General features: G+C 36.4%; 1 protein-coding gene across 2 annotated transcripts; it reads right to left on the reverse strand.

The window, feature by feature from the left end:
- LOC132203887 (homeobox protein B-H1-like) lies at positions 1–19,569 on the reverse strand. Of its 2 annotated transcripts, none has more exons than XM_059632040.1 (5): positions 18,951–19,569; positions 8,566–8,788; positions 3,573–3,773; positions 3,089–3,228; positions 1–1,849 (listed from the first exon to the last, which is right to left on the reverse strand). In XM_059632040.1, the coding sequence occupies exons 1-5, from the start codon at positions 19,486–19,488 to the stop codon at positions 1,638–1,640; spliced, it is 1,314 nt and encodes a 437-aa protein (XP_059488023.1). In that variant the 5' UTR covers positions 19,489–19,569; the 3' UTR covers positions 1–1,637. The 2 variants fall into 2 exon arrangements, with proteins under 2 accessions (XP_059488023.1, XP_059488024.1); XM_059632041.1 differs by having other exon boundaries at positions 1,771–1,849; positions 3,077–3,228.
- Positions 19,570–22,901: the final 3,332 nt, after the last annotated feature.

Below are 22,901 nucleotides of genomic sequence, written 5' to 3' on the forward strand. Positions count from 1 at the left end.
GATTTATACGTTTTTATTTTATATATTCACAGATCGTACATGTACACTTTGCTATCGGAGACAAAATTTTTGCATTTTATTTACAAAATGCCAAGCTTAAAACTATAACAAGTGAGAATGAGAGAGAGATTGAGAGTGAATTCAACAATATGGATGGCAGACCAAGAGACAAATATTCTTCTAAATGCAAATAATTAGTTTTCAGGAATCGGTGCTTTTTTTATACACAAAATTAAGACTTCTGTATTTATACGCGTGGGAAAAACGGGTTCTTCAACTCTGTTGCTTAGAAAAATATGAATCACGTTGAAATAATTACTTTGTTTACAATAATTTTAAAGACATTAATTACTTTGAGGTATATTTTCAATTCAATCTCAGATTTTTGCATTATCATTTTCTTCTTCAATGCATGCAGAGAGAAAGTGGCTTCGTAGATAAAAATATCATTTTTTGAGACTTCCAAGAACCGCACAAGGCGGAAAAAATGTTTTATTTATTTCTGAATATGTGAAAGTTGGACAATTTTAAAGGATTTTGAAGACCCAATCAGTAATTTTTATTGCTATTTTTTTTTAATATCGCTAAATTTAGATTGAAATACTATATTTAAAATTCCAAAACGTTTTGCGTCCAATCAAAGGAAACCTATTTCGAGTAATTCTCTCGCCCGAAAAAATTAGAGAATTGAGTATTTTTGTCAGATTGGTAAAAAAACTTCTGCTTTTGGTCATTGGTGGCGTTGCGATCGCTGATTTTGCCAAGTCTCTTCACAGCGCCGTGGGGGAATGAGTGGCAAAATCAGCGGCATCAGCGCTCTCAGCGCCACCAATGACCAAACGTTGAAGTTTTTTTTTTTTACCAAACTGACAAAATACCCAATTCTCTAATTTGTTTTGCGCGAATTACTCGAAATAGGTTTCCTTGTGATTGCGACGCAACGTTTAGGAATTTTAAACATAGTAATTCGATCTAAATTTAGCGATATTTCGAAAGAGCAATAAAAAAAAACACCCACGTGGGTCTTTAATTGAATTTTTGACCAAGTTTGATTAAACTTTCACAATTAAAAATAAATGAAACTTTTGTCCGGTGCGGTTTTTTAAGCAGGCGGCCGCTGAGATGAAGTACTTTTAATTCTTGTATATATACACAGCTATGTAGGAGATTCGTATGGAACATTTACACACATTCATATATATATAATAATTTATATGACACATGCACGTCCATCAATGAAACATAGCGTCGTCTTTTAAGTAATTGATATAGTTTATAATTAAGTATGATGTGGCAAAATTTACACACATTTCTTCATCGGAAAAAATTATATTAAAAATTGTCTCTGTTAATACTTTTGTTTTGGTTCAGCTGTGTGCACGTCACTGCACGCAAAACTTTTATAACGTGTGATGAGTTTAATTTTACCGATAATTATATATATCACAAAATTGGCGCACCGGGGATTTCGAAAAACAAAAATGACGCATCTGCTAAAATTCATTTTTTACACAAATGTCCCCGGACGCAAATAAATATAAAAATTCAAACAAAACAAAATTCTACATAAATTGGTGATTTTTTCCAATTTAATACTTAAAAGAAATTTACCTCTTTTTTTTGTAAATTTTACATGCTTAATTGGGGGATCCGGGGCGCGATCCGCTGTTGCTGCTGCGGGCGCTGGAGGCGGCCGGGGGCGGTTCTCTGGAGGCGGCGGAGGCGGCCACCGCCGCCGCCGAGTTGTAGTAACTCGACAGCGAACTCAGCGACGTGGAAGCGGCTAATGAGCTTAATGCTAATGGCGCCACTAATTGAGGGTGATGTGCATGTCCCCCCGCTGCACTTCCTGCCAACAAACACACACACACACCGCGCGTTAATTAATTATACACACACACACACAAACCACATCGCAGTCGCCAAATTGCCAAATTATATAATAGCAACAACTGATTAAACTTTTATTCGTGGAAAAAAGAAGAATTCGAAGGAAAAGATCAAACCGGGTCAACATGTTAAAGAGGAACACCGGCGGGATATTTTTTTATCTCTGAATTTGAAAGAAGAACAAATTTCATGTACTATAGGTAAAAATTGAGTTTAAATAAATCACCCAATTTAGGGGTTGAATGCAGAGATCATTGCGTTTCCGCGCCAAAATCATTTGAATCTGTTTTATAATATTTTGCTATCAGGACTCAATTTCTTTTAGTTTAAAATTCATTACGCGGGTATTGAACTTCTAATGAATTTTTCTGTTTACATTTTGGATTAATTCCTGAAATTGGTCTTTTTTCACTTTCAGAGAGAAAACATGTGAATTGATATAATTTGTTTTGCGCCTCAGTCAGAAAGGTGAACAAAAATCATAGAAAAGGGCCTAATGATGGGAATTGATTGATCTCGTCCCGCGGCCAAAATGCTGAATAAATTTACGTGCGCGGCCGCTCGCTTTTTCGAATAAACAGTTTAATAACGCGAAATTCTGGGAATTAGGCGTTCAGGAAAACGCGCGCGGCGAATTGATATATTCACAGAACGAACAATTACCCGCGCTCGACAGATAAAATCGCAGGCAGGAAAGGAAAACTAACGCAGGGACCGCGTTTATTTCCGAGCAAAACCACGCGGGTGTAAAGGTTGTCATTAAACTCGCAATGGGAAACAAAAAAAGTTTATATATATTCTTTTTTCCAGAGATAATTATTAATCGATTAGCGGATTGAACAAAATTCAGGCTTTTCACCTTGGAATATATAATCGTCTCTCTTTAATGACGCGTTTTTGTCACGATAAAATTCCTTTCTTTCTCGTGTGCATGTTTTTATAAAACTTGACACACCAATTACACACGTCAAATCGTTTTCCAGCTGTTAGCACTTTTATTATATTACATTTTTATACCGAGTTCTATAAAAAAATTCATATATTTATATAAATTTGTGCTGACTCGTCGCGTTTAATAATTCGGAGGCAATTAAATACTAATTAGCAATTAAGTAATGTGTATGCAAAGGGCGCATTAGAAGCGAAGATAGCGATCGCGGAATATTATCATAGCAGATCTCATTACATTGATAATTACCTGTGCTGCCGATGGCGCTCGGGTACAAACGATATGGTAGCGGCTTTTGCAGCGTGACGGCCGCGGCGGCGGCCGCGGCCGCCTGCCGGTAGTAGAGATCGACCACCGACGCCGCGCCAGGAGAACTCGCCGACGAAACACTGAAATCAACACACACAAAATTATTTCCAATCACCTTTAAAATATTAAAAATTATTTCAAATCTAAATTTGAGTTTGTCGATGAAATTTTCGTAAAATATCCTCATTGCAGCGAAAATTTATTTACAATTGCTAAATTAAATAATTAAATTAATTTCATATCTCTAATTAACAAAATTATTTTAATTTTCAGTTAAATTGTAATTTGGAATGAAACCCAATTAATATTTAAAAAAATATTTGACCATTTTTTAAAAGCTTCCGCAATAAAAAAAATTGTTTCAATTTCTCATTTAATTTATAAAGTTTTAAATAAAATTAAAAAACCGTCGTTGTCTCCGTACCTGGCACTTGAAGGTGGTGTGACGCTGGCGGACCTGGAGGCGGCCGAGGTGAGGGCCATGGGGCCTGGGCCGGGTGGCGGGGGTGGGGGGTATGGCCACGCACAGTACGGGGGTGCGCCGTACATTCGCTGGAAGGCGGCGTAATTTCCCGCTTCCGCCAGCAGCTCCAGACCCACCGCGGTCTGCCTTTTCCACTTCGTCCTGCAACAACACAACATATGCACAATTTTACTCCATCACCAACAATGAAAACACCTGCTTTGCCATCAAGCGTAATATTAAAGGGGTGATCTCGCATTGTTTTTAATTTCAGTTCCTTTGGTTTATCTGAATTGAGTGGAATTAAAGAAGGTGCGTTTTTTTTTGGTTGAATAAAAAGATTGAATATGGGTGCAGTTATTAATTCCAGACTGAAAAAAATTTGCAGTTCCAGCACACACAAAAATTAACCCAAAAATAAATGAAAACCTTTTTATTTTTAATTTGCAGCACAAATAAAAATTAAAAATAGACATAATTATTGAAACAAAAAATTATGCAGTAAATCCTTAACACCAAAAGATATCAAAATCTGACCTTCCCCTACCCCAACCAAATCAACATCCTTTCTTAATCTTTTTTCTCTCTTTTAGTTTTCAGCTTTGTTTGTCATCATCGCGTGGACCAAAATTAAGGATATGCCAGCAAAAAATGATGATTTTTAAATAAAGTTGAACCCAAAAATAAAAAAATAAAAAATTAATTGGGTGGTGCCTTCTGTACCACCAATAAAGGGCACAGGCCGACAAGACTTTGTCTTGGCCTGACCCTAAAAAAAAAAAGTTATATTTCAATAATTCCACTAAAACTGCAAAGACTTTTTATAAACAGAGCAACAATTTGAATTTAAAAAATAAAAATAAATATTTCAAATCAAATATAAAAAGTAATGTAAAGTGAAAATTGATGGAAGGAGAGGCTTTTACAAAAAAAACAATATTTTTTTCAAACTTTTTTATTTAAGGAGGATAAAAATTTCAACCTTTTCAGATAAGATCAAAATGTAAATATTTTGGATATCGACCAACCTCTTGATTTCATTTAACATCTTAATTTGGGCGATTTCAACGTGATTTGGTGAAATTTGTATCAATTTTGGTGTGGCAAATTTGGAGAAAAAAAGTTTAGTGAATTCCCACAATAAACAATGTTTAAAATTAAAAAAAAATCTGACTAAAATTTCGCCTTGGAAATAAAGTCTACAAACCAATGTAGACATAAATTACAGTCAAAATTATTAGGACCGTTTTTTTTTGCAAAAGCCTCTCCTTCCATAAATCCGCAGTTTCCAATACTTTTTTATATTTGATTTTTGAAATATTTTGTATTTTTGTTACGATGCTGGAGAGGAAAGATGATGTATCGTTTTGTTTCTCAACGTCTCTCATGATATCAATAGCAGCGTCGAAAAGAGCGCAATTTGCTTAACTTGGCTCGCGTTTAACTTTCACTTTGCGCGTTTTAATTTGCGGTTTGTGCAACCGAGGCCACGCGCAATTGGTTATTTTCTGCTCTCGGACGCCATAATGGACTCAAATCTCACATTAGACTAATCGTTTGCAATACGAAGAATAAAAAACTAAATATTTGTATGCAAATTTATGATTGGCCAAATAATAAAATGGTGCTTAATGGTTGGTTTAAATAATTTACCGCGATAAATCCCAAAGAATAATTTCTCTCCGTATTTTTACATTCGCCATGAATCTTCCTCTGGCGCAAATTAGCATATTTTCTGCGGCTTTAACGGCCTCTCAGCACACGATGCAATCGTAAAATCAGGCCGGATCTCTCGTTGCATGTCGATAAATCGCGCTCGGCGCATCGTCCGCGCCGCGAATAATAAAAAGCTGCACCCTTCCGAGGGGTGCAAATATTTGGAGAAGGAAACTCCGAGATGTTTCCAAACAGATAGAACTCGATATCTTTTCAAGGGAGGAGAAAATATAAAAGTCTTGAAAGGAAACGCGGCCGGCGGGGGCGAGGATATCGTTGTGATGCATAAATGGAGCAGCGCCGCAATTTGCATCGATCGATTGACTTTGTACGAGAGAGAGAAAGAGCAAAGCAGAAGACCTTAATTTGCCAATGGCAAAGATTTTAAAATGAATAAATATATTATAGCTCACAAAATTCATATTATATCTTAAATTGAAAGTTTATTCTCTTTATTTTGTTGCATCAGCAATTGTGATATCAAATTATTATTTTAGCTGGCGGCAAATGAGATCGTTCGGAGATAATATTTCAGCGAAATCAAACGCATGCTTGCTTTTTGAATTTATATCTCTGCGAGTTTTAATAATTGCGACACACCTTTTCCTTTTTCACGACGAATTCGGCGCAAAACATTAATTTGGAGGAGACAAAAAGGCGCGATCCAGAGATTACAATCACAACACACATTATTTTTCGTTTGCATTTCGACCGCGTGCAGAGTTCGCAGCGAGCAAACCAATAATTATATATCTGTGGCGGCGGCACTTATAAGAATTAACAGGAAACGTTCAGCGCCGAAATAGTAAAAGAGATAACAAAAAAACTTTGGACTTTTGCTGTAGTTGTTGGATTCATTTATATAAAATTTACACTCGGCTGATATCGATGGAGAGCGAGAATTTGATAAAGAAAATGAGCAGTGCAGATTTGGCCACGTCATCGCGCCGCGTTTCGACAGCCTCGTAATTGGCACCTTGACTCGGCGGCGCACCCGAAGCAAAAAGAACACACATTTCTCTTTATGCGTCGCATCTGCCGCCGCCACTTGACTCTCGATTGTCATGCTAATTTTCAAAGAATACAATAAACGACGGATCTTTCAATTGTAAAAACTTTTCAAAAGAAAACAAAAGAAATTCCCCACAGAAATATATTATCCAAAAGTTTGTCTTCATTTCCTAATTGTTTAAAAACGCAACTGAATAACGCATCAATGTTTTTGCTTTTTTCTTTGAGATGTTTAAAAGTACAGAGTCTGCAAATTTTGCGCCAAGCAAAAGGAACATTTAATTAATATAATATTGATTGAGAACAAAGTTCAAAGTTTTCCTTAAAAAATGGCCCGCATATTATAGGAGAGGCGACCAAAGTTATGTAAATTGAACTGCCTAAATTACGTGATGAAAGTAACAGTAAAAAACTATACACGTTGACTAAACCTGCAATAATTATGCGGAATAGCTTTAAAAAAATTGATATAATGATGATAATAAAAATTTTGGCAAATATTATGAAAGATTACTGAAAATTTATGTAAATTAGGTATCGTAATTTTCGGTAAATTTAGAGTAAAAAGTTGCAAATTTTCAGATAGTCTTTGTTCGTCACTTGCGATCCGAGCGTCTATTTGAATTCGTTTTGTGTGCTGTACCGTTTTTCTCTCTCTTCATCTCTCTCCGAGCGCGGCGGTGGCCGGGGAAGTGGGCGTGGCCAGGCGGTAATCGAGCTCATTGGCTGAGAAGGCGAACCTATTTGAGGCGTCAAGCGTGATTTGCATAATGCTCTTGTATCCTAGCCGCCGCAACAACACTCACGAGATCTTCTCGACGATTTGCATAAACCGTGCCTGCGCCATCGACGAGTGCAACCCTCGCGCGACTGCAACCCCTCCCGCACCCCACATATACACTGCATCCCCTGCGCTTGTGTCCATTAAGATTTCCGCTTACATAGCCAGAGAGAGAAGAGGTGCCTCTTTAAAACTACCTAACATGAATACTAAAAAGTCAACTGCGCGGACTTGCTGAATCGATATTCTAGGCGGAATTAAATCTTTTTAATACGAAGAGAAAGATCCACTTGATATTTTGAACAAATTATTTCCTTACGCAGCTGCTCTAAATTTTATTTATTCCAAACTTTAAAATCTGCACTTGTGGAAATAATCAATAATTTTACTAAATAACTTTGATTTCGTCTCACTTTGACAGTAAAGTTTCTTGACGCTGCATGACTTTTGTGAAAATATAGCAAATATTTTTGGTCATAAAATCTGAAAAATCAATAATTATCAAGTAATTATGCTTCTTATTACGTATATTAAGACTTGCAAAAACGTATATATTGCAATATATAATGAGGGCGATCCAAAAGGCTAACTTGGCCCCCCTAGTCTAAATTAACCTGGCCCGGGCTAATTTAACCCCGCCATTCAATTTTGCTGGTTGGCTAATTTACCCTGGGGCTAAGTGAAGTTATAGCCTGGGCCACGTAAGGCTTTTGGATCGCCCTCTATAATTTTATTCTGATTGATTTTTCAATTCATTAACATTTTAGATCCCAAAAAATGTCTCGGAAAATCAAATTTTTCTTATTCAAACTGAATTATTTTGAGAACGACGATGAATATCACCTATGAAAACTACAGGGCCAATGTAAAATTTCACGGGCTACATTTTTTCCATAGCACTCTGAACAAATCCAACGAGCCTATCACCGTCAAAATTTGACTTTTATTAAAACCTTTTTAAAAAGTGGCATTTCCAAGCGCACGACTTTTGATGTCAGCGCATTTACGTTGTTCAGCGTGAAAAGTTACGCCAGGAACAGTTTAGATCATTGTTCCAACTTCCAAAGTTATGAAAATTTAAAAAAAATCTGGGGTCATTTTCACGCCTAAAAATTGTGGGTAAAGCCCCTTTTTAGATATTTCAATAATGGCATAATTAAAAATAAGACTCTAAAATTTTTATGGAAATGAAGATTGGGGCTTTTCCTCGTTGCAAAAAATTTTTATCCTCACAATAGAGTCCACTTTTTTGCAAAGGTTGAAAAACATGGATTTATATAACACAAACTAATTTTGTACCACTGTTGCAGTTAATTTGCTCAAAATTCCATAGAAAAATTGTTCCTTTTTGACAATTTTCAAATTTCCAATGGTTGCAAATTTCATCAGGTAAAAATTACAATAGTTCTAATTGATGATTTAAATGAAATAAAGTGCGAGACTTACCGTCTGTTTTGGTACCAAGTTTTGACTTGTGTGTCCGAGAGGCTGAGTTTGGCCGCCAATTCCATGCGGTCCTGCACGCTGAGGTACTTTTGTCGCTCGAAACTCTTCTCGAGGGTCTGCAGCTGGTGGTCGGTGAACGCGGTCCGCGCCTTGCGTTGCTTTTTCGTGAGGCCGCCGCCGCCGCCGTGGTGGCCGCCCGAGTGGCCCTCCTCGCCCCCGTGACCTGCACAAAATTCACAATTTATTTCGCATACAAATCAATTAGTGCAGGTTTAAAATGAGGGGGGCAGCCCTTTTGAGAAAATACTCGAGTTGAAATTCAATCCGGGGAGATTGATGAGAAAAACAAGACAAGCGGAGATGCGAGTGCCATATTATAGTATAAAACTGCGGCTGCACGTTTCCCTTGACTGGGCACATCACCGAGACATTATATAAAGTAATTCTAATAGGGGAACACAATACTATTACCACAGCCTGATGCAGAGTAAACTGAGAACAAGGCCAGCGACAGAGATAATCTGCAGCCAAACGAGTCAAATTCTCAAACTTAAACACGGCCGCAATCTTCGTTTTTATAAACAAATATAAAATATTATATACAAAATGTTCAATTTAACATATTTTCGTATAAAAAAGTCTGCAAAAAATCAATTTCCCATCAAAAAGGGACAAAATTAATTGAAAAAAAATTAAAAAAATTTGACTACTTTTAAAAATATAATATAATTCCATTAATTTTGATTAGAATAGAAAACTGGTGAAGTCTAACCTGATCTTATATTGAATTCCCAAGACATAAACGTTAAAATCTCAGTAAAAACAGAAATTTTGTTTCATAAATCCGGAGTTCTGCGCATTGAAAAGAAGAGACAATCTTGGGCATTTTCTCGTACATATCAATGATTAAAATCACTTGTTGAAATCTGACGAACTAATATTACATCTTTCCTTAAAATATAATTCCAAATTTGCATCAATCACTAAACTAATGTAACTTAATTGTTATTTTCATCTATGTCAATTCAAATTCCTCCTTAATTATAGTAAAATCTTTATTAATAAAAAAAACTGAAAATAAATTGTTAATTTCATTAAAGATTATTAATTCTTAATTATTACTCGCGTCTTGTTATTAATTAATTCACAAAAATAAAAACAGTATCTATCAATTACTTTAAATCTTCTACCTTAATCAACTGCTGCAATTTAAAATCTAAAAAGTTGTAATATCTCTTTACGAGACCTTTTGGTACTGCATTTGGCAAGTATTTTTGTTTATTAATTTCGTTTTTCAGATTGAATTAGCATTAAAAGTTTTTGCGACAACAGTTGAAGTCTCTCTTGCTCGTCATATATAATTTCGTGGATCACTTCCTCGGTTAAACTCTCTGACGTCTAAATCGCCGGCGTGACCGTAAATTGTGTCTCTCTTTTATACTTTTACACCAAGCGTAGACAAATTTCCCAGGCCAACTCGCCGGGTTTCAAGTGACCGCGAACAATGCGGCTAGTTGACCGCGACCAATTTTTCTACTCGTTCCATTCCGGCCGGCAAAAGATATTATTATAGAAAAAAAGGGGTGGCGCGCGAATTAATACTCAATTTGATACAGAGATGAGCGCAGGGGTTGTGAGGGAGGCAGCTAGGGTGGGGGAGGAAAGAGGGTCATTACCAATTTTATTATTATGATTATTTATTATTTTGCTCTCCGAGCAGCTGAACGCTCAGAGGGAAAGCAGAGGGGTGCGCGCATGTACTTTACTATCCCCTTTTCTAAAGTTAAGGGTCATTATGTCTGTGTGTTATTTCAAGTGCTCTACGAATTGCAATTTCATTGCGTTTGGCGGTTACAAAGGAGCGCCGTTTTTTCACGTTTAATACACTAAAAATCCAATAGAATAATGTACTGTTTTATTTCTCATTGGATTTAGATTATTCAAGTTATGAAATAGAAATAAAACCCCATACTTTATTAATAATTTATAAATATATTTTAAAGGAATATTATGCAGCCTCATTTAACAATTCTTTAATTATAATTTGATTCGAAAAAAAAGAGGCAAAATTTCATCAGTTTTTTTAATCTTCACCCCTTATTTGAGCCGCGTTTTATCCGCCAAGTGAATTTGAACCCAGAATTTTATTTAATTCACACAATTTCACTTGGAACTTTAAATTTAATTGGAGATTAACAATCAATTTTTCCAATTTTTACATTGTTAAATTTTGCTCTGTGTAAATGAAGTTCTGCAATTCCAATGGCCAATTATCCTCCCCACCCCTCTAGCTCTCATTCCCATTTTCCAGGTTGGCCAACTGCCTCTTTTTGCTTCTGAACCGCAAACAAATGCTGAATTAAATTTCCACAGCAGACGCAATTCTTTGCCAAGACTGACAAGTGGCAATTTATCAAACTTTGAGTAATTTGTTTGCTTTTTCCTTCGATCTGCGCGCATTGCACAATGAAAGAAAGAATATTGTTTTTCAAGAGAGAATTGAAAAGCGTTTATTGGCGCGAGCAAACAAAATAACTTGTGATGGCCGCGCGCGAATATAAACAAACAAATGTAATGACACATAATTGAATTATTACATTAATAAGTGGGCGCCAAAGTCAAACAATCGAGGCGAGCTAGGGAGAGAAATTTTAAAGAGAGCAGCACCTGAGCAAATATCAATCAATTTCTGTGTCGCCTCAAAATAAATCGCGGACGCTGCACAAAAGAGACACACACGCGGTTTTATTATAACGACGACAGAGGAGACCTCACCCATTGTCTTGACTCGGGTTGTGGAATTTATATGACCATCAAAATAATAAATAAAAATCTATTGAAATTCAAGCTAATTTCGGTCATAAATTCAATTAATAGAGAAAATGTTCAAATGTGTCTAGATTTAAGCCAAAAAAAAAATATATATATATATATATATATATATATATATATATATATAATTGATAATATAAAAAAAATTAAAAATATAATAGTATATAGATTTGAGGAAAATCAGACGAGGTTGAATTTCTATCTTAATTATTTTCAAATTTTAGCATTTCCCATAGACTTAAGTCTCAAAAGCAGATCGATCTAAATTCAAGCAGCCTCTTTCAATGTTTCTTTTTACACCGTTGGACCGTTTAGATTGGGAATGTCATTTTAATGAGGCGGACAACGCGCGCGTTTGCCCAAATTGCTGAGAGCCAAGTCGTGTCGCGACGTGGGCGTGCCGCGGCCTTTGTTGTCCTTTTTTCTTTGTACGCCGCGCTACCGTAATAGACTTTCCGAAGATGAAAATCAACAACTCGACTCATGGCAATTAGTGCATAACCTGTTTTTGTAAATGGCCAGCCGCAGAGACAAACGCTGCATGGGTGATCGGAATATTAAAACCAGAAAGGGACAAATTGGGAGTGCCAAACATACACACGGCGATCGTTAATCATCACTTTGGCCGATCCGAGATATGATGTTTGAATTCGAAACCAAATCACGTCTGCACAAAAGTCTTTCATATAATTTTTTTGTACAAAAGAAAGGACAAGCTCATTCAGACAAATTATTCCAAAATTTATTATTGGAAATATTTCTTAATAAAAAAATTGTTTCCTTGATTGTTTTAAATTTAAAATAAAATATAATTAAATAGATATGAGCTCGAATTTAATTATTAATTATAGTTGTTGCTTTCTCGTCTTTTTGTTTTAATAAAATCATTATTTTATATATATTAAAAATTTAAATAATCAAATTTTACATTCCATTCTTTTTCTTTATTTGGGAGATATGTTTGCAAAAGAACAAGAACATTATTTTTATAAGATTAAAAATTGCGTGTTTCACGAGAATTTCCTTATAAATTTTTATTGTTCGCAGCCGCTGGAATAATTTTCCGCGCGCGCATGTTCGCCGATGCGGAATATTATTATGATTTCCGTATGCAAATTTTCCGCACTCGTCGATAATTATCCGAATTAATTTCCATATATTTAAGCGTGAAAATTCCTTGGGCGCCGCGACATGAATTTCTTGAATAAACAATTCAATTATGCGCGGCGAGTATTATTAAGAAAAAACAAGGGGGCAATAAAATTTATATTACGTGCTAAAAAAGGAAAAGGATCCAATAAAAATGTCTTTTATATCAAATAAAAAGAAGAAGCAGACGAAAGTTGTAAAAGCATTGTTTGCAGATATACAAGTTTACAACGAATTGTTACTTTTTTCCTCGGCGCAATCTTTTAAAAATAAAGCCGCGAGACGATTGTATGCGTTTTAATTAGCAGCTTTAATTGCTATTTTATTTATCTAATTGAACCGTAATTGCATAGAATGCGCGTCCGACTCTATCACAAAAGTATTCATATATTTATAGATATAAAAGCAGTTTTATTAAGATAATTATAAAGTGAGTTTTTCTTTATATGAAAGTTCTGGGTCTCTGCAATTATAATGATTATCATAAATTCTCAACGTAATTACAAATAAATTAGTAATAATTATTAAAATGTTATCATTTAATCAAATTATCAAACTTCCCTGTCGAATAATAATTGATTATCCAAAGAATTAATGCAAATTACAAAATATATTTTATAGACACTTTTTTCCCAAAATTTATTTAATTCTCATTTCAGCGGTATTTTTTGTACCGTTGGCGCAGATTAACAAGAGCAGCTGGGTTGGATTTTGTGGCCAATCAAGCCCGAAAAGGTTTTCAAAAGCGTCGATTTGACAATGCTGGGAGTCGCCGGGACTGCTTTTCCTCTAATTCGGCCGCGTTCAATTTGTGCCGCGGCTTTTGAATGGCAAAAGCTGCAGGGGCGTCATGCGGCATTAAATGCAAAAATCCATTGGAAAAATAAAAATAAATCAATCGCGGCAGAGTTTTAAACGCGTTTTATATGTGTATGCATGGATAACACGGCCCATTAGGCACCGCCCTTTTTAGTAATCGCGCGGCCGCCGACAAACAAAAAAGCAGCTTAGTCACAATCGCCGCATTTATATTTATTGACTGCGCCAGGGAAAATAATAAATATTTTATGCTCGTTTAATATCGAAAATGCGCGCTCGTCCCATTAAAAGCCAACACGGCAAAAAGTATTTTTTATAATTCTATACCAATATTTCCTACAACGAGGGGTACCTTTTAGGTTGGCCAAATGAATTATTTGAAAAAGTATATTTCATGAATTTGTAAAAAAATATTAATTCAAAATATTTGTACAATTGAAATCAATTTATTCTTATTTTCAAATTAATAACAAGGAAACTGTCAGGTTTCGTTTTTATTGAATAAAAATTGTTTGCTTTCGGAGGCAAACAAGATTTATTTTGCAGACGGAACAAAATTGAGATTTTATTAAGCAAACATTGAGTTGCTATTGAGGCTTTTGAAAGGAAAGCATTTGTTGTATGAAAACGAGTCAAGCGGCTGACAAATATTGTTGAAAAGTCGTCTCGGCGCTGCACAAAAAGCGGAGACGAAATAATAAAGAGCTTCCCCAGGCCGATGAATGCGATTTTATGATCAAACCCTCTTTTTTCCTGTAAAAAGCGAAATACATCACATGGGGGGAAAGAGCACTTGACTCAAATTGATTAAAAGACGAAATATAATTTCAAATTATTGATAAAGTTTTGTGCCCCGCTAGAGAGTCAATTTGTGCAGCGCAACGGCCGCAATTTCCTGATCTGCTGACGTGTGTGAGAGTTGAAATTGCGTGTCTCTCTCTCGACTTTTGAATGGCATAATCGGATAAGCGCGCCGAGAGAGGACAATCGGCGTCAAAATCTGCAGCAGATGTTGACACCTTTTCATTATTCTCTCGCGTCCCAAAGTGCTTCTCTTTTGTCCCGCGCGCCACGTTTTCACAGTTGACGAATGCGTTTTAAATCACGCGCTTTGCATTTAATATGATATTTTCACAGAGATCGTTTTGATAACAAATCTCCCATTCAACGCAATCAAACAAATATATTTTTGTCCGCGTGAGGATTAATATAATATGTGAAAAGGCGCAGATCAAGGTTTGGAATTAAAAAAATAAGCGCGTCCCCTCTCCTTATATTTTCCCCCAATCAAGGTTACAAAAAATAGCTTATTGAATTTTTGTTTTCTTTCAATAACGAAAAGGAGTGAATTTTATTTTCATTGAGATTGTTTTAATTTTGAATTAATTAATACACAAGAGTGATTGTGGTGCAATTTTATGCGCGCAGCCTTTCTAATGCCTTTTTCCTTTCATTGAATAATCGCGCACGACCCTTCACATCGATCAAGCAAACAAATAAGATCTCGCATTTATATATTGCAGAAAATAACCTCAATTTGTCACATATAATTATTATAAATGCCACTTTTAATTCGCCCCGAGGCCGCGATTCTAGTCCTTGCGGTTTCTCACCAACTTGATTTCTTATTCCAATTCTAAAATCTTCATAAAACAATTCTGAAAGATTACATAAGTTTTAATACCAGTTTTGGAGGAATCACGAATAAAATTTTGCCCAACACTTAATTTTGTACTTTAAAAAAAAAAAAACAAAGCCTAGAGTTTCTAGATTGATAAGTTTGCAAAAGAAGAGATTATGAGGTGAAAATAGGCAAAGTCAACAGCAAAATTGATATTGGAGGCTTGAAAAGGCCTATTATGAAGAAAAGGTCAACAAAGAAGAAAATTAAATCAATATGAGGCGCGGCGTGAAAAAGGAAATTCGGCTACCGAACGCGTAAATCATCATGGTTATTATGAGGAGAAGTTATAAATGTTCACACGCTCCTTAATTGTGAAGGGCCCGAATTTATGCTGATTCACGCGCGCCCCGAGCAACATAATTAAATTTTCAAAAGAGGCCTCTCGAAGGCATCTTCACAAGATTTATTTATATTGGCCGGATCGCGCGCGCCGCCTGCGTATTCAATTCGGCCTAATTAAAATCTTCTTAATTTTATAAAACCAAATAACGGTAAAAGCAAACGCCAGATATTCTGAAAAAATTTTCATTCAATTGAAAATTTGTTAATAACATAAGTTTATTTGCAATATAAGTTTTTGTATAACATTTTCCCCATGTAATTTCTTTTCAGTTTTGAAATACGCGTATATTTTTCTGACGTAAAGTCCGTTTGAAATTAGAAATTGAAACTAAAAAAAGGACAATAATTAATATAATTTCTGATAAAAACCCACTTAATTTGAGAAAATCGAAACAAGAAAATAAAAGTATTTTTATGATGGAAACGTTTCTTGTTGAAAGAATCAATTTGTACAAATAAATCCTGTTCCTACAGAAATGTGATGGAGCCTCAAAAGTGACATTTTATCACTTTTTTCTACAAGGAAAGTTTTTGCTCTCTGGTTGAACACGTGTCAGCGCAATTTATTGACAAACTGTCTCGTCGTGAATAAGAATTTGTGAGCAAAAAAGGTGCCAATCACATCTTTTGCCTGCGTATCAAGTATGAAAACTCGTCATTTTAAAAACCTTCACACCAAGGCAGGATTATAATAATTACTACAGCTTCTGATCCTCCCACTTGTCTCGTTTCGAACGCTTAACGACTTTTAAGAAAAATTATATATTAACTTCTACTTCTTCTTCGGAGGCGCGCACAGTAGTTAAATCTATTAAGGACTTCATTGCTTTTGTGCGCTCGGCCCGGCTATTTAAAACGATGAAGTTTCACTTCTGTCAAGAGCTCGGATCACAATCAAATGCGGAGAAGAAAAAAAGATCTCACATGCGTATGGAGAGAAGAAAAGGCGCTTCAAAAGCCTCTAATTGAGAGTGGCAATTGAATGGCCAAAGTCACAGCTGTGCCAAATGCAGACTCAAAAGTATAAAATAAATTTGAACAAAAATTAAAATCAAAATTAATTTCTTCGTCAGTTGAATTTGTTTTTCCCTGCAATTTTTCCATTTTTCCATGCAGGATCATATGTATATATTGAAAAAGTCCACTTAACTTGAAGTAAAATTTAATTAAATTATAAGAAAGTAAAAAGTTATAATGTTATATATATTTTACGAGAAAAAAACTAGCATTTAATTGATAATTTTAAATAAATATTAAAATTTTACATTGGACAAATTTCTTATTGGAACTAATTAAGTTTAGTAATGAATTTGTAAAATTTATATGTGAAAAGTGATGAGAAAATGGTCTGCAACGCAATTAGCGGCTATTATATGACGATAGACCGAGAGGAGGTTGCGGCGCGGTCGTCTCGCAGATTGGGGTGTGTTTGTGCACCCCCTGCGCGCGATAAACACCCTCTCAACTCGGCACTTTCTACGCCAAATTATAAAGTGCTTAAGCGGAGGGAACAAATAAAGGGTCACGTGCGCGCGGCTCCCTTCAGAGTATCGAAATTAAGAGGGGCTCGATGTCGCTAGTAATAAATATAGAGCGGCTATTGATGCGCGATCGACGGACGCGAAACAAAAGCATCTCAGGCGTTTGTCTCTGTGCGCGCCTCGAGCAGCTTTTCTGCGGTCACGAGAGCTAATAATAACTCTAAAAACCTCACCAGACGAGTAAACAAATAATTTATCAAATTAGCCGCATACATAGATAATTTAAAATTCATCCAAAAAATTACTAATTTTGCTTCAAATTTGTAAAAAAACTGGATTATTTATTGCATTTCCAACCTTTTTATCCAAACATAAAAGTCTCGGAAAAGCACGCCTTTCATTAATTTATCTTAATTATCTCCGGAACGAAAAAAAATTCTGAAAACTTCATGACCGATGTAAAATTTCACGGGCTACATTTTTTTCTTTTACCACCAAAACAATCAAGGATTGTATCATCGTCAAAATTTGACTTTTATTACAAACTTTACAGAAAGTGACGTTTTCCCTCTTAAGTTTACGACTGTTAATTCAATAGCAAAGTTTGAAATTGACATCATTGTTCTAACTTTAATAACCGTTCCAAAGTTATGAAAAATAAAAATAAAATCTCTCGGTTTATTATTCAGGCCTCAAAATTTTGGTTAACGCCCCTTTTTTGATATCTCAAATTTGGTGACAAAGCCTCTCTCGACACCTTGCTTAACACAATTAAAAATCAGATTATAACAGTTAATTTTGTCATCCTTTTGAATTCTGAAATCTCACAACTGAATATTAATTTGAATTAATTTTTTTTTCATTAATTCTTAATTGAGACTTTTTTGAACCAGAAACTTTTTCTTATGTCACTGTTGGAAACAATTGAAGTTGAATTGTGTTGAACGCGCCGTGCGTGTTTGTCTCTGGCGCATCCATTAAAGTCTCCTGCTTCAATTGTTTGCGTTCTCTGCGCAGCAATTGAAGAAAGTATAATAAATTGTGCGTTTGGAACATTTGACTCGTCACATAACATAATTATAAAAATAAAAGGAGCGTTTTTCCGCGCGGCAATTTTTTTAGAACTATATAAACGATGGTGGAAATTCCCGAGCCAAATTTCCCAAATGGGTTTGGCGAAAATCCCTGCGCGCGCTAATGGAGGCGCCGCCGAGGCTAAAATGAAAAGCGCTGATTGCAGGAAATATATTAATTTTTGCGCGCGGCCGCGGGGGTACTTCCCTGCACAAATCGTTTTACGCTCGCTCTCATGACTCATCCTCGCTCTGCACGGAAAATTCTTCCAAATGACAAATTCCTGCTTCAGATCAAGCGGCTGCGGAGATTCTTATTAGGATGAATTTATATAAATGTGCTCGCTTAGAACAAAGTAAATGCAACTTTCAGTAAACTCCTTGCTTATTGACATAGAAAAATTACAAGAATACCGCAAAAAATTATACAATGAAATTGAATTAATAAAAGAAAATTAATGATAATTTTATCAATTCATTTCCAGAATTGATTTAAAATTTGTATTATTTAAACAATATCAATTAAGCACCTAATTATAAAATTGCTATTAAAATTTGATCATAAATTTTAATTTAAGATTAAATTCTGCAATGGTTCATTAAATAGTTTAATCGTAACAAATTATTAAGGCCACTGTAAATGGCTGTATTGTCCGTTATTTGAGAAAAAAACTATCGTCCGCACACCAAACTTTAAGGGTGACATCGCACCCCCTAAGGAAAATGCAGACTGATTTACCCCCACTCCAATAAATATGTGATTTTAATTATTCATTAATTTAGATATTAAAAAAGGCTGAATCAAAAATACCAAGATCTTCTGTCTTGCAATTTTTTAACCTTTTAATTCAAAAGTAGGCACTCGATTGTTGCTTGTTAACCCTGCCGAGGAATTTATTATTGTTGTGGACAAATAAACAACAATAATTTGATTTTGGGATAGTAAAATTTGCCCTCTGGTGAGGAATAAATTGGAGGGTTAATTGCGTACGTGATTAAACTGACCATTTGAGCAGACGGAGGAGTTCTCGCCGGGGAGGCCGCTGTCGGTGTCGTGTCCGGTGTCGGAGCTGTGGTCGGAGGGCGCGGGGCTGTTGCTGGTGGCGCCGGGGCTGAGGCCGGGGCCGGCGCGGGGGTGCAGGGGCGCGAAGAGGTGGAGCGGGGGCGGGGGCAGCAGGAGGGGGCCGCCGAGGCGGTGGTGCAGCTGCAGGGGGTCGTGGCAGCCGCGCAGCGACAGGTTCTGCGGCTGCTGCAGCTCAGGGTAGCCCGCGAAAGGGTGCAGGAGGCGGCCCTCGCGGCCCCCGCGCCCCCCCGACTGCAGGATGTCCGTGATCATGAACTTGCTGGACGCCTTGGCCGAGGAGGACAGCTGCTGGACGGGGCCCGCGTCCTCCTCGTCCGAACTGCACTCGGGGGCGGCGGCGGCCCTCGTGTCCGACGAAGCCACTTTGCTCGAGGGGTTGCTCAGGTTGCTGCTGCTGCTGCTGCTGCTGCTGGAGGGGGTGCTGCTCAGGTTGCGCCGCACCGAGTTGTCCACGGTCATGGCTCTAGAACATGGACGGGTGTCCGGAGCGAACCACGTGCGCGGCCAAAGTGGACGGAGCTGCGTGTGTGTGCCGGTCGGCGGCGGAGCTCGCACTGCCGCCTCCGTCCGCTGCTGGCGGCGGCGGGGAGGGGGCGGCCCTCGCCCCGCCACTCGCGGCGGCGGCCATATTTGCCGAGACTCCTCCTTTCGGCCAATCGCGTCCGGAGCGGCCCGCGGCGGCCCCGACGCGGACGCGGCAAGACGGCGACCGATTTTTTGCGACCAATCGTGAGAGAAACGCGAGTTTTAAAAGCGCGATTACCGCGCCAAAGTGGCGCAGCCTTTTGATCGCTCCTGCCGCGACCGAGGGAGGGGGTAAATCGTCGTTTGTACTTAGGTGTGAATAAAATACTCTTCCACGCCGTCGTCCGGCCGTCGTCACGAATAAAAAAAGAAACATCTTCTCGGCGCCTCTTTTATCCTCAAAACTATTCCCTCGGAATAAAAGTTCCTCTTTTTCCATCCACATTGTTTCCTGCACAAAAAGAAAGCTTTAAGTGTTATATTAAGCAATCAGCATTTCTAATATAAATTATTTTAATTCATCACAAATTAAAAATTCATGATTCACCCTGATAAAAAAAGAAAACCACAGACAAGAAATCGTGTTCGTTTTGTAGCATCTTTATAAGCATATAAAAATGAAGCATAATTAAAATTTCGTCTGAGTAAATAAAAGAGTCTCTTTATTGCAGTAGAATTTCACTAATGGTATTTTGAATTTTAAGTCGGCTTTTCCTCAATGGTTTTTGAGTTTTTTTACTGTTTAAGAACCAGTTTGTCAAAATGATTCGGTCAAAATGATTTCACAGCTCATGAATTAAGGCTGCAGCTCGCAGCCAAAAGGATTTCTTAAGAATTAAAACACTCACAAAAAAAACCCCATCAAGGGTAAAGCCGACTTTAAATTCAAATCATTATTATGAAAGGAGTCTTCATTCATATGACAGAAATTATTAGAATTATTTAGCATGCGAAATAAAATGAAGCATTTCTAGAAATGCTTGATTACTATATTTTTTTTTAAACTATTAAAATGTATAGCAAAAAATCTAAAAAGAATACAAATTTTTGTTATACCATATACGTCTGGTTTACAATGGTTTTTGAATAAGAAAGGACACAACAATAACAATATGATGACGATGAATGATTATTCTGATGATTTCAATTAAAGCTACAAAGAAAAAGGAATAAAAAAGTATAATATAAATTAATCGCATCAATTTTAATGCAGTTCTTCATATATTTACACACTTCCTGCCGGAAAGGCGGTGGATAACTTTTTTAACACAATATATATTTAAAATTGAGTATAAGGAGCGTGTGTACGTATTTTGTGTCATGATGGGCGCACGAGAAGGGATGTGGTTTGGTGCAAAACTATAAGCGAGCGGTGCGGTTTTGGTGCGCCCAGGTGTGTGCGGCGCACTAATAATTTAATGATAATTTACTGCAGCGCGCGTCCCTCTTGCTGCGATGAACGAACGACCCTCTCTCCCCTCTCAATCAAAACCCAAATTTGATATAGAGACGCGCATAGGCGAGAGGCATCGAGTGACTGATTAGGCCACCCGCACACTCGCGCGCAAAATTGATATCTGCGCTCTTAAGTTTCACACTGGATCATAGGAGACATCCAGGGAAAAACAAGGGATGAAAATCTACACCTGCAGACAAAAAGAGAGAGAGGAGCTTTGATTGTTGGTAAAAATTTGAAAAGCAATATCTCACAAAATAAAATAAAAAAAGCTTCATTCAAAAGGCTAAAAGGTTTTTGTTTAATATAAAGAGAAGATATGAACGTAGAGTAATTTTTTTTTTTATATAAATATTTATTAAAATTTGCCCACAATTTCATTAAATCTTTATTATTAGAACGACTGAGCAGATAATATATGGATCTTCTTTTTAATTATAAAAAAAAAAAAAACAGGAGTAATTTAAACCGACAAATTTCGGGGTGGAGAAACTTGCAAAAGTCGAAAACTATTTGGCAACAACAACTGAAGTTTCAACCTAAAAATTTAATATTTCAGGTTCTATTTGAGATGCAGATATGAGATGGGGCTGGAATCAAAATTTTCTTTTTAGCTAATCTTCAGCCCTGCAAAGGTCAAAATAGTTCCGAGATCAAAATGTCATTCTATATAGAGGACGCCGGAACAAAAAAAATTCTAGCAAAAATATGCCAACTTTTTGATTGCGCTGAAAATTTTTATAAGATAGTGAATAGTCCTTATGGGAAAAACATATTAAATATTCATAATAATAACTTCTTTTTAGATTTTTAATAAAAAAAATTCGCAAAGGCAAAAAAATGAGAATTATTAATTCACACTATTTAGATCAAAGATTTATCCTCGAACAAAGCAATTCACGTTTCTTCTAATTAAATGACAAATTTTTGATCATTATCAAAAACTTTGAACACTTTTTTGCGTTATTGACATATTTGTGTATCTTTAAATTTATGAAATTAAATTAGGTTTTAGGTTGCATTTGGTTCGTAATATTTATAAAACAAAACACCATTGAAATTTTGATTGATCAACCCAAGATTGGCAAAACCATAATAAAATATATGCTTTATTTTAAAAGTTACGCTTGATCGTATTTCGTGTTTAGGCGCGGAAAAGTGCAGTTATCAATTCTGGTTGATCTGGTGAGTGATTTTTGTGCTGTGAATGGGCCTTTCTTTGCCTTTGCCCTCCACGCTGAACCAGTTATAAAATATCGGCTCAGTTTCTTTCTGCAGCGAGGGGGGCAGCTTTGGTCTCGGGATTAGTGTCACTCTCGCGCTGCAGTGATACTCAATATCGAGACGTCACCGGCCGAGCCACCCAGGTCGCATTCTTGTCGCCTCGTCACCTGAAATGATCTCACGCACAGATTTTGAATGAAAGTCTTCATTCAGGAATTTATAATTCCTCAAGAAGCCTGATCTGCTCTTTTTCGCGTGTATCTCGTTTCATAATCGCCCACCACGATCATAAACACCACTGATTTTTGCTCCATATAAATTTTGGCCCACTTATGAGAACAAGGCGAAAATTATTTCTAATTTATTTTGATCGCCGCGCATTATAACAACCAAAGACAAAAATAATAAAATCATCTTGCCTGACTCCATTATTCTTTAATTTTCAGCTATTAATTGAAGTTTGGCGAAGTGACACACATCAAAAAATAATCATTAAAATCCTGTTATTTATTCATGAGGAAATGAAGGAAATGTAATCAAGGTAAAGAGAGATTTATATTCTTAATAATAAAAATTATAGCATTTTTAATTGATTTTAAAAATTTGTAATTTTGTCAAATTTCTTGCAAAAATTTACATAATTCAGAATGTTGAATTCTTGATACAT

Source organism: Neocloeon triangulifer, unplaced genomic scaffold, assembly GCF_031216515.1.
Source record: "Neocloeon triangulifer isolate White Clay Creek 2 clone unplaced genomic scaffold, ASM3121651v1 ptg000020l, whole genome shotgun sequence".
NCBI classification, from domain to species: domain Eukaryota; kingdom Metazoa; phylum Arthropoda; class Insecta; order Ephemeroptera; family Baetidae; genus Neocloeon; species Neocloeon triangulifer.

Coding starts and splice junctions, on each gene's coding strand:
- LOC132203887 (XM_059632040.1), bottom strand. CDS start 19,488: ATGACCGTGGACAACTCGGTGCGGCGCAACCTGAGCAGCACCCCCTCC. Junction 3,229..3,572: donor ACACCACCTTCAAGTGCCAG/GTACGGAGACAA, acceptor TGTTGATTTCAG/TGTTTCGTCGGCGAGTTCTC. Junction 1,850..3,088: donor GAGCGCCATCGGCAGCACAG/GTAATTATCAAT, acceptor GTTTGTTGGCAG/GAAGTGCAGCGGGGGGACAT.